The 12,992-nt window shown below is 45.3% G+C and overlaps 1 protein-coding gene across 3 annotated transcripts in view; it reads right to left on the bottom strand.

The window, feature by feature from the left end:
• The window catches only part of USP34 (ubiquitin specific peptidase 34), a 241,144-nt gene extending 235,432 nt beyond the window's left edge, over positions 1-5,712 (bottom strand). For all 3 annotated transcript variants that reach the window (XM_081100602.1, XM_081100603.1, XM_081100604.1), the window contains exon 1: positions 5,091-5,712. In XM_081100602.1, coding sequence (XP_080956728.1) covers positions 5,091-5,133 — 43 coding nt within the window. In that variant the 5' untranslated portion in view covers positions 5,134-5,712. The remainder of the gene's footprint in view (positions 1-5,090) is intronic.
• Between the last annotated feature and the right edge of the window lie 7,280 nt (positions 5,713-12,992).

Here is a 12,992-nt window from a genome sequence, read left to right as displayed (position 1 = left end):
AAGTGAAAAAGAAAGATAACCCAGCCCATTTGGCTACGGTCTGTCTACCTTGATTAAGTCATTATTGAAAAGTTCCTGACCTTCTTTTTGAAAATTTAAAAATTCCCAATACACATAGGAAATACTAGATATATACTCTCATTATTAAACATAACATTCACATATTTCATGAATACAATGCTAAAGCCAGTCATCAATAGTTATCACTGAGTATGCAGAAAGCCTTCATACCTACTACACGTTTATAGTTCTATGGTTTACAAATTACTTTATACAAATACTTGAATTAAAACGTGAATACTATTATCTTTGAAAAACTATTTCAAATGTTAACTGGCTTAAGGGGATATATATGTACCAAGATTAATTTACCAAATATAAATCCATAATTTGGGACTTCATTTTGTCGTGAAATAAAATTTGCAATTTTAAGAATCAGTTCAAATAATAGAATAAAAATCTACCAAAAAATGTTGTTACTAATGATTATTTAGTGCCTGTGTACTTATCTAAAAAAACGGAGAGTCCTAGCTGGTTTGGCTCAGTAGCTAGAGCGTCGGCCTGTGGACTAAAGGGTCCCAGGTTTGATTCCGGACAAGGGCACATTCCCAGGTTGCAGGCTCAAACCCAGTAGGGGGTGTGCAGGAGGCAGCTGATCAATGATTCTCTCCTCACTGATGTTTCCATCTCTCCCTCTCCCTTCCTCTCTGAAATCAATAAAAAATATTTTAAAAAAATAACAACGGAGAGAAATATGTAGTATTTGTTTTTATCCCCACCTGAGGACATGTGTTTGTTTTTTATTGATTTTAGAGAGAGGAAGAGGGAGAGAGAAAGAGAAACATCGATTTGAGAGAGAAACATGGATTGTCTGCTTCAAGGCTCAAACTGCAATCTGGTTATGGGCCCCAACTGGGGATGGAACCTGCAACCCCTTGGTGGGAGGGAGGAAGTTCCAACCAAGCCACACCAGCCAGGGTGAAATGTGTAGTTTTTTAAAAGAGATTATTGCTGACAAACAATATTAAGATAGAGATTCCCATACAGCTACATTTATCACCATAAATTTCTATTACAATTACCATGGATTTACACCTGAATTTGTTAAAATACATAAAAATATAGTAACTATTTATTTTGCCAAACACTGTATTCATAATGATGTCCTCCACTTGAATAGATTATCCAAGTTTATACAGTATATAGCATAACTGTTAAGAGCGTGGGCTTTTCAGGATTAAATCTTGTTCAAATCCTGGCTCCACTGAATAGTCCCGTGCCTCTGTGCAAGTTGCGTAAGCCTTAGTTCTCTTATCTGAAAAGGGTGATAGAGTACCCACCTCAAAGAATTGATAAAATACCCAACACAAACTGTTCAATAAAGTATTCTGCAAACAGAATTATTCTGCAAATACTGGTATCAGAGTATCTCGAGTTCTAGCTTAGATATGACTACTAACTAAGCAGATGACAGATGATCTTTAGCAAACCACTTAGCCTTTCTGAGATTTAATTCTTCACCTTTCAAATTATATCAATACATGTTCCTGCCTATCTCAAAGGATAGTTAGGAAGGACAAATGATTTGTCTATTTTAAACAACAGTAACTCACCCAACATAGAACATAGAATAAAATCCACAACATACAAATAGTTTAAAAGACTGATGTACATTTAAAGTAATTTTCACTCTGCTCTCAGAGAAATGTACCTTTCCAAAGCAAATAATGACCTCAATTTACTAATGACCTAGCTATGGTGATGGGGCAAAGCATAACTTCAGGCCTCCAAATTCTCATCAACATCCAAAATTACCTCTGACTTAGTGAACTGTTCATAAAAATAGCTATAAAAAGCAGCAAACATACAAATTCGACAAAAGCAGCATAGGAATATAAACTTTAAATCATCTCCTAAACTAAATGCAACCCCATAAACTGATACAGTAAAATTCACCCAATATATTCCAAGCTTTTAAAAATGTCTTCTTGCCCTAGCCAGTCTGGTTCAGTGGATAGAGCATCAGCATGTGAACTGAAGGGTCCCAGGTTCCAGTCAAGGGCACATGCTGCCCTGGTTGTGGGTTCAAACAAGCAGAAGGCAGCTGATCAGTGATTCTCTCTCATCATTGATGCTTCTCTCTCTCTCTCTCTCCCCTGCTCCCTTCCTCTCTGAAATCAATAAAAATATATATTTTTAAATGTCTTCTTTATTAAAAAACAAAGCATGAAAGTAAAATGGAAATTCAAATGTTAGCATTGTTGAGATCTTTTCTAACACTACAGCCAAATGCTATTTGGAAATGTAATTTCAAGTTTTAGGATATCTGTCATGACCACATTAAAAAGAGTCCTTATTATGGGATCCTTAACCTGGTTCTACAGACAGGCTTCAATGCGCCTTAACCTGCTGGCAAAATTGTGTCTGTATACGGATATATGTTCCACTGTTAGAGTTTACAGCTTCAGACTCTCAGCAAGAATAGAGGTCTAAGTGGTATTAATACTCTCATCAAAAACTACTCACATTCTTTTACTACCAATTTTTATTTTAACTACATTACTTTCTACAAGATTTTAAAGTAAACAATTCATCTAAAGTCCTTACCTTATCAAAACTGTGTATATCAGATATAAAACTATATACTATCCACATATGTTTACCCTTTTATTTAAAACACAAAATTTTTAGATTGCACATTTACTGGTGTGTCCAGGCAGACTTCTTTAAGTTTGGTCAGAGATTATAAACTTGAAAAGAAATTAAGTTTTGGGTACTTTTTTAAATAATTTTTCAACATCAACTTGAAACATAACACCCAAAAATATAGTTTTATTTCTTCTCTTGGTTAAACTGTTATGGGGAGTTATATTGAGAAATGAATTCTGAGCACATTATTTTGATACTTTAACTCTGAATTTCTAATCAAGAATGAATTGATGCTCATTTTTGCACAACCTATGGAAGGGGAAAAGTAGTCTTAATAATTATTATGAGCCAGATTACCACAAAGACATATACCCTACACTTCAATTCAACAAGTTTTATCAAGTTCAAACTATTACAATTCTACCCAGTCACTGATAAATGTTAGTATGAAATACAGGAACTACACAAAGAAAAAATGATAATGGGGGGGGGGATGTGTGAGGAGGGGGGAGGAAGCAACTTATAACAGCTCGGTATAACCTACAAAAAAATTGCTTAAGTAACTTTTTTTAAAAGGAAATTATCACTGTGAAAATGTGTTTAGGAGGCAAATTTTTAAACTGAGCCTGAAAGGAAATATTAAGAAACTGTCTCAGTATTTTCAGAAATCATTGGCCCAGACACAAATAGGAAATCCTTCTATTTTTTGTTCATTAAAACAGGTTTTTAAAAAATAACAGGTTTTCTTAGAGGGTCTGCCTAGACAAATTTTGTGAGCCTTGTTCAACTAACTATATTTACTTAAAGGTAATAAAAACTAAATTCTACTTCAATTCTCCATACTATTTCCAACTCTCCATAAATCCATTGCATGTTTGAGTACTCCTAAACAGAGTTCTAGGGGGTTCACAAATAATCCTCAACAGGACTTTTCACCAAGTCTCTTCAAAAAATAATCAAGATTAGCTAACTTCAGTTTATTTAGAAACTATGTTTAAAATTAATTGTACTCGTTAAGTTTAAAATTTTTAAAACGCCAACTTAATTATTAAAAGCAATTTTTCCTAATATATTACACAGCAAAGCTATTCATTTTCCAATTTCAGAACCAAGCCATAATCACACAACTTCTGAGATACAGAATACAGTTTGCTGAAATAAGTACTTCAAAGGACTTAGGTTTATCAGTGTATCAAACCACCTGCACCAAAAATAAAAGTATCTAAAAATACAAATAATTTTTAAAATCTAGAAAATTTCAGAATGGCACAATTATTGGAAAGTATAGTTTGAATATGAGCAAAACCCTGCTTCCACCTTTCAGGAAGTAAACACTCAGTTGAAAGTAAACTGAATACCCTTCCACGTTTATTATTGCCTTTGGTCACTAAAGTGAAATTCAAACACAAACAAGATGATACACTTTATAAACCAATTGTCTTAAAGAACCATATTAGAAAACAGGTAGTCTTTCAAACTATCACACACACAACACAAAGCCAAAACCTACAGAAGCTGCTGGTAATCGAGCATTTCCTTAACCATCATGTGTCTGTATGGTAACCTTTTATCTAATTCACCTGGTCCAACTAGGCCTTTGGGCCCAGGAGGAGTTAGCTTGCAATACAGCTTGTTTCTTTAAGCTAAAAGACCATCTTGCAAGGGTCGGGAATAAAAATTTTAAATCTGGCTGGATCCATGTACGTGCATTAACACTCTTTAACAATCAAAAGTATCAGGAATAAGGCCTTTTATCCCAGGAGCGAGGCCATGACTGTGTCGGGATGGTGTCTGAGGTACAATACTCTCCTTAGTATCACAGAATTGACCATGAAAACAACGAATGGCACGCGAAGAAACGGCATTAATTTTTCACAAATGTCTGAAGTTTCCAATCACCACGGCCACAGTTCATTTCCAGGTATCTAAGGTCTGGCAGAAGGTTTTCACACACCCACCACCACCACCACCCCCCCGCCCCAAGGGAGGGGAAAGCCACCATCCTCCTCCCAGAGAGTCGAAAGGAAGCCACAGGACGCGAGGCCTCGGCAGCACCCCGACAACCAGGGGGCGGCCGGAGGGTCGCAGGTCCGGCCCGCGGAGGGAAGCCCGCCCTCGGCCGCCCCTCCCTCCCCTCCCATCGGGAGCGGAGGCGCTCGTTAGTGCCTCGCTAATTGACACCTGTAATGAGGAAACTTTCCCGGCGCCCAGGCCGCGGGCCGGGCTTGGCTGCAGCTCGGCCGCGGCCCCCTCCCGGCGCCCAGGTGAGCCGGCCGAGCTGGGCCCGAGGCGGCGCGGCGGCCGCGCCACAGCGCACCTTCCCGCGGCGCTAGGCCCGCACGCCGCCGGCTCGGCCGTCCCTCCCGCGGGCCGCAGCGGCCGGCCGGGCAGCGCGGGGGCCCCCAGCCCTGCACCCCGACCGGCGGCGCCGCGCTACTTACTTTCATTTAACACCTCCACCAGGTCTGCGCAGTTCTCGCACATCGTTCGGCCGCCGCCCCCCCCTCCCCCGCTTCGGATCGCGCTGACTGATCCCGACCGGTGGGGGGGAGGGGAGAGAGGCGGAGGCGGGGGCCGGCCGGCCGGCGGGGCGGGGAGGCGACGAGGGCGGGCGGCGGCGGGGACGGGGCGGGAGCAGGATGGGGGAGGGGGCCGGCGGTCGCCGGGGCGGGCGGGGGAGAGGAGGGGGGCGAGGGGAGGTGCGCAGGCCGGAGGGGCGCCGAGGCGCCGGCGGCGGGGAAGGGGGGGAAGGACGGGGGGAGGGGAGAGGGAGGGAGGGGGCGGGTGGGGAAAGCAGCAGCAGAGTCACTTCACCGACCAGACGCCGCGGCCACCGCCGACGCCGCCGCCGCCATTTTAATAGAGCGTTCGGGCTGCGCTCGGCTCTTTCCGTGCGGGCGACGGGGCCCGCGAGAAGCGCCGCGCGCGCTCATTCCTCCGCCTCCCGCCCTCGCCTCGCCTCCCGCCCTCCCACTCGGCCTCCGCACACACGCCGCACGCTCCGCTCCCCGCCGCGGCCCGCTCGCTGCCCTCCCTTTCCTCTTCCGTCCGGCCTCCCCGCCCTCGGCCCACCCCCTCGGCGCGTCCGCCCCCCGCCCCGCCCCGCCCGGATCTCCGTCGGCGGCCGGAAGGGAGACGGCAGCCAGCGCGGCCGCGGGGGGAGGGGGGCCCGGGTGAGTCGAAGATGGCGGCGGCGGCGCCGAGCCGGTCGCGATTGCGCGGCGTCGCCCACGACGGCCCCCTCCGCGGGCGCCGAGGCCCAGCGAGCGCCGCTCTGACCCCCGCCCTTGAGCTTCGCCATTTTCCCTCCGGGCTCGCGAAGGGAAGCGGGCGCCGCTTTCTGCCACATCTCCCTTCCCCGCGCTGCGGGGGGGGGGGGGGGGGGCGGGGGGGCGGCCATGGGGATCCGGGCCGACGCCGCCGCCCAGGGGGGCACCGGCCTTCCCCCCGCGGGCTTTGTGCGGACGGAACGGCCCCGTCGGCCTGGCCTGCGGCCGCGTCCCTCACTACCTTCAGTCCCGCGGGCTCATCCTCCCTCGAGCCTGAGACGCCTGAGGAGACGAGAAATGGCGGGGAGCGGCGCCCACATGAGCAGCTCCTCCTTTTCACGCGAGAGAGCCCCTGAGGCGTCGCCCACCTGAGTCCTCACCTGAGGCGCCGGCGCTGCTCCTCGGGGGAGAGCAGCTGTCAAGGGAGTGGAGACGGGGCCGGGGCAGGCAGGGGCGCCGCGCGAGTTCCGGGCCGGAGAGCCCGCTGCCTGGGGATGGCCCTCGCGCCTGCCCTTCCCACGCCTTCGTCGCCGGTATGTGTCCCGCCTGGTGATGGAGGGACGTGGCTGAAAAGTCCCCCAGGGCGAGGGCCTCGTGTGGTGCGAACCGAGCCCCAACCGGCTGGGGAGGGGTCGCTCCGCCGCGGGTTTCGTGGAAGTGGGCGCGCCACCACCTCGCCGTGCGGGCCGCCGCCCGGGGTGGCTGCGGGGCGCTGCCCGTCCTGTGGTGAGCGGCTCGCCGGGAGCAGGGGCCCCTCGAGGCTGGAGAGCCCTCCAGATAGCACCTTCCCTTCCCGTCTTTCCCCCGAAATCTGGGCTCCTAGACTTCAGGCCCCGCGGGCAGACATCCTCCCTCCGGCCTCCAGCCCCCCTGCCCTCCTCCCTGCCGCCGGGAGACCCGCCACAGCCAAGTGGGTTTGTTGGTGGGTGTTTTCAGGGGCCATCGGAGAGACCCCCGTCTCAGGACAGCCCCCAGTAATGTCTCCTGTCAATTGAAAGCCAGGCCGGGTGTGAGCTCTCGGGCGGCCGCACGTTTGCGTTCTCGCCAGCGACACGGAAGCAGAAAGCCTCAGAGTCGAGGGTGAGCGCGACCTACGGATGATGGGCTGCGGACCTGGGCGCCAGAAGCCGGTGCAATTCGGTGAACCGGTATCACCCCCCAACCCCCAACACACACAAATTCAGTCAAAAGGCTGGGAAGAAATTGAAGGAGATACAAATAAGTGGAAACAAAACTAATTTCTACAAATTTGTCAAAAATAAAGTCTGCAGAGTGGGTCTTTCGGAAAGAATTGCCCATTCCTGATAAAAGGTCAAATTCAGCAGACATGCCCCTTAACCCTTAGTTCTTTCCGCCTGAAACGTGCTCCTGATACACAGAGTAACACAGCATCCACTTTGATTTTTTTTTCCACAATGAAACCACAAACAAGATAAAATTCCACCATAAAGTTGATAGTACAGAATTGTAAAGTGTGGGTGGATCACTGATACATCCTTGAGCAGCTGCTACCCCCTTTTTCCTTAATCCACGCTTAGATTTCCATTATTTGTAGCCACATTCCTAACTGATACAACTTTTCTTTTGATAATTACTTGTAAGTTATCTGTCAACTATGCTTTTAAGACCACAGAGGACACATAACAGTTCTTGAAAATAGGAAAACTACATACTCTGACCTTTAAATATTTTTTTAATCAGTTGCTTTCTATTCTTTCTTCTTGAAATAATTACGTGAAATGATTTGAGAATCTTGTTCCAGCCAGAGTGCTCAGTTGGTTGGAGGTTCATCCAGTGCACTTAAAGTTTGCCCGTTGATTCCCGATCAGGGCACATACCCTGGTTGCGGTCAGGTTGCACACAGAAGGCAACCGATGGATGTTTTTCTCTCATTAAGCATGTCCTCAGGTGAGGATTGATTAGAGAATTACTCCCAGGTATGATCATTTAATCATCACTTCAGTATTCAAAAAACTTCTGTGAAGGGCCAGATAAATATTTTAGTCTCTATTTCTTTTCCCAACTACTCCACTCTAAGCAGAAAAGGAGCCATAGAGAATATATACTGAATAAATATGTCTGTACTCCAATAAAACTTTATTAATGGACTTTGAAATTTTTTTCAACCATTTAAAAATTATTCTTAGCCCACAGGCCACACAAAAACCAGTAACCAGCCATATTTGACCTATGGGTTGTAGTTTACCAACCCTTTACTTCAGCTGCTTGTAAATAGATAAGGGCATAGAAGCTAATAAGAAGGTTGCCTGCCTGCCTCCTGACTCTATAGTCTTTACTCTTCAGTGCTATCTTGGTATATGTGTCAACAGAGACTTTTTAATATACTTGAGAGGTGTGAATTCTAAAAGAATTATGGAACAGAATTTGACAAAATATCTCCTAAATTCTTGTAAGTTGATTTTCAAAAAACTAATTAGCAACCACCATACACCTTCGATAGCTAGTACATTGCTGATGACTTTTCAATAATTTGTATACATGTCACCATCTAGTGGTACAATTATGCTTTGAGTAAAATTATACAATCTAGCCGAAACCGGTTTGGCTCAGTGGATAGAGCGTAGGCCTGCGGACTGAAAGCTCCCAGGTTTGATTCCGGTCAGGGGCATGTATCTGGATTGCGGGTACATCCCCAGTAGGAGATGTGCAGGAGGCAGCTGATCGATGTTTCTCTCTCATCGATGTTTCTGACTCTCTCTCTCTCCCTTCTTCTCTGTAAAAAATCAATAAAATATATTTTAAAAAATTATACAATTATGAAATTTCTAATTCTCGAGCTTGTAGTATCATAATAAAAGGGCAATATGCTAATTAGACCAGCTATCCTTCCGGACATCCTTCCTGATGAAGCTAAGGCCAGAGGAAAGCCAGCCCACGTCCCGGGTGCTGGAGAGAAGCTGGTGTCGGCAGCTGGGGGAAGGAAGGCCTACACTTGCATGAATTTTCGTGCATCGGGCCTCTAGTATTTTAAATACTATATTCTTTTTCTTTTTCTTTTTTTTAAATATATTTTATTGATATTTTACAGAGAGGAAGGGAGAGAGATAGAGAGTTAGAAACATCGATGAGAGAGAAACATCGATCAGCTGCCTCCTGCACATCTCCTACTGGGGATGTGCCTGCAGCCCAGGCACATGCCCTTGACTGGAATCGAACCTGGGACCCTTCAGTCCGCAGGCCGACGCTCTATCCACTGAGCCAAACCGGCTTCGGCTTAAATACTATATTCTTAAATACTTCCCCGGAAACCAGCCCAACATAAACTTTGGAAAATTACTATTGCTGCGGAAATTATCTGTCCTCCTGAGCATTCTGGTTGCTGTTACTGATATAAGATTTTTGTCTCTGCATTTGGAGGTTGAAGTCATCCTCCTATATAATAAAAGGGTAATATGCAAATTGACCCTAATGGTGGAATGACTGGTCACTGTGACATTCACTAACCACCAGGGGGCAGACAGGAACTGCCCCCCAGTGGTCAGTGCGCTCCCACAGGGGGAGCTCTGCTCAGCCACAAGTGGGGCTGACTGGCAGTGGCGGGAGCCTCTTCTGCAGTGCTAAGGATGTCCAACTGACAGCTTAGGCCCACTCTTCAGTGCTATCTTGGTATATTGGTCAACAGAGAGTATGGCGCAGGACTAAGCCACAGCTGGAAGCCTGGCCACTGTGCACTGAAGTGATAAGAACTAGGAGCACAGCCCTAACTGGTTTGGCTCAGTGGATAGAGCGTCGGCCTATGGACTGAAGGGTCCCAGGTTTGATTCCAGTCAAGGGCATGTACCTTGGTTGTGGGCACATCCCCAGTAGGAGGTGTGCAGGAGGCAGCTGATCAGTGTTTCTCTCTTTGACGTTTCTAACTCTATCCCTCTCCCTTCCTCTCTGTAAAAAGTCAATAAAATATATTTAAATTAAAAAAAAAAAAAAAAGAACTAGGAGCACTGATGGTATCTGGTACACCATCCTTCCTTCTTCTATCTGCTTTGGATACAAATGTGATATGTGGAGAAGCAGCAGCCATCATGACACAATAATCCTATAAGCAAAATCCAAGGCATTAAAGATGACAAAATGGAAAGAGAAAAGGCTTGGGTACCTGGTGGTGTTGAGCAGCTGAATCAGTGCTAGCAACTAACTGCCTACTTGTTGCTATGTAAGACATTCGGTTACCTAACAAAAACCCTAAAGTCACTATCGGACTTTTGCACTTACTAAAACTAGTGTGGTAGGCACAGTAATGCCCTCCCCACACAGACACACACACATACTCCCAAAGATGTCCATGTCCTAACCCCCAGAATCTGAATATGGTACCTTAACATGGCAAAAGGAGGATTTTTTAGATTATTCATATGTGCTCAATTAATTATATGCAGCTTTCAAATAAGAGAACCTTTCTCAGCTTTATTCAGAGGGAGCTATGACTACACAAGAGTGATCAGAGAGATGCAATTTCCTAGCTTTGAAAGCAGAAAGTGGGCCATGAGCCAAGAAATGCGGTGGCCTTGAGAAGCTGTAAAAGATAAATTCTCCCCTTCAGCCTCCAGAAAGGAACACAGCTGACACCAGTGAGACCATATTAGACTACTGATTTACAGAATTATAAAATAATGCTTGTTAAAAGAAACAAATTTAGTTGAACCCTGGCCAATGTGGCTTGGAGTGGCTCAGTTGGGCCTCATCCCATGCAACAAAGGTTGCTGATTCAATTCCTGGTCAGGATACATGCCCAGGTTACGGTCTCGATCCCCGGTGTGGGGTGTGCAGGAGGCAGTCAATGTTTCTCTTTCTCCCTCTCCCTTTCTCTAAAATTTATAAAAGAAATTTATTTTTAAGCAACTAAATTTGTGGTAATTTGTTACAGCAAAAAAAAAAAAAAAATAGAAAACTAATAAAAGTAGCATGCAGATATAGATAACAGCAAAATCCCTGAAACAGAAAAATAAAGCCAGTATAACTAGAACATGGTTGTGGGAGAAGGCCCAGGCCAGATTTTGCAGAGCACCATAGATCTTGCTAAGTTGTTGGCTTAGAGATCCTAAAAGCAATGGAAGTGTGGAAGCTATACAATCATATTTGTATTTTAAAATAGTTTGACTAATCTACAGAGAATGGATTGGAGGTAGAGACAACAGAGGGTTACTAACATTATTCCAGAAAGATGATGATGATAGCTTGGACTAAGGCTATCGCAAAGACATGGATAAAAAATGAGTCCAGCCGAAACCGGTTTGGCTCGGTGGTTGGAGCTTCGGCCTGCGGACTGAAGGGTCCCAGGTTCAATTCCGGTTAAGAGCATGTACCTGGGTTGTGGGCACATCCCCAGTGGGAGATGTGCAGGAGGCAGCTGATCGATGTTTCTCTCTCATCGATGTTTCTGACTCTCTATCTGTCTCCCTCACTGTAAAAAATCATTAAAATATATTAAAAAAAAAAAAGTGAGTCCATCTAAGAATATTTTAGGGGTGAAAAGAAGACGACTTGGTTTATGGGTATGGGGAGATGATGGTATCGGGGATGTCTCCAGATTTCTGAAATGCACAACTGGATATAGTGGTGCCATTTACCAAGATAGAGATCACTTGAAGGACCAGAGGGAGGTGGGGTCAATAAAAAGACATACTGTTTTAGAACTGTTCAACTTGATGTCACTGTGGTGCCTGTGAGACAGCCAGAAGGGGTTGTTGAGCTGGCAGTTATGTTGATCTAAAGATCAAGAAGAAAGTCCCATGCCAAAACCGGTTTGGCTCAGTGGATAGAGCGCCGGCCTGTGGACTGAAGGGTCCCAGGTTCGATTCCGGTCAAGGGCATGTACCTGGGTTGCGGGCACATCCCCAGTGGGAGATGTGCAGGCGGCAGCTCGATTGATGTTTCTCTCTCATCAATGTTTCTAACTATCTCTCTCCCTTCCTCTCTGTAAAAAATCAATAAAATATATTAAAAAAAAAAAAAAAAGAAGAAGAAGAAAGTCCCAGACTGGAAATGTAAATATGAAAACAATCCTTAGTATACTAGCTCTTTGTCACATGGGGGAGGGAGGCAGACAACTGCTACACATTCAGCATCACAGGTTCCACACATGAAGAAGCACTTCCCCCAACTGTCCTCATCAGAAAAGCAAAAACTTTCAAGAAAGCCTACACTACTTTTGGTCTCACTTCCCAAAATTGTCACATGGCCACATTTAAGCCTCAAGGAAAAGCTAGTGGCAGTGGGTATTAAGTCAGTTTACTTACAGTGTCTGCCACAAATGGTACATGAAGTCATGAAATAATATAGGGAGAGGTAATTCTATACAGTGAAAGAAAAGAATCAAAACAGAGCCTTGAGGAATTTGAATTGGATTAGAGCAGCGGTTCTCAATGTTGGCTGCACATTAGAATCGCCTGGGAATCTTTTTAAAATCCTGATTTCTGGGCCTCATCCCCCAGAAATTCTCTTTCTTTGTTATGGGGTGGGGCCACAATATTAGTAACATTTGCATTTGGAAAAGATTCTTCATTGTGCATAGGAATAATGTTATGGGGTGGGGCCACAATATTAGTAACAAAGAAACAGAATTTCCGGAGGATGAGGCCCAGAAATTAGGATTTTAAAAAGATTCCCAGGTGATTCTAATGTGCAGCCAAGGTTGAGAACCACTGGATTAGAGGAAGAGAAGATAATCCCAAAAAGTAACAAATACGGTGAGGGAGTGGGGAGGGAATTTTGGTACCAATTAAGCCAAGGGAAAAGATGACAATTGTGGAATGCTAGAAAGTCAAGTAAAACGAGATCTATAAAATTATTCATAAGATTTAGTGCATGGAGGTCATGGGAGATGGAATTATGGACACTGAAGCCTCATTACAGTAGACTTAAGACCACTTATAGAAGAAACTATTAAAGTAGAAAACTATTTTAAGAATTTAGACTCAAAGAGAAGGTGGGGTAAATGCTAGTGGAAACATGAAATTAATCATAGGTAACACTGTACATACTGTGCAAAAGACACTGTTCTAAGCACTCATTTAATTTTCTCAAGCACCTTGTATGCTGTGTGCTATTGTTCTCCTT

This window comes from Myotis nattereri, assembly GCF_964212035.1.
Source record: "Myotis nattereri genome assembly, chromosome: 10".
Classification (NCBI taxonomy): domain Eukaryota; kingdom Metazoa; phylum Chordata; class Mammalia; order Chiroptera; family Vespertilionidae; genus Myotis; species Myotis nattereri.
This window is presented reverse-complemented; position numbering and strand designations above follow the sequence as displayed.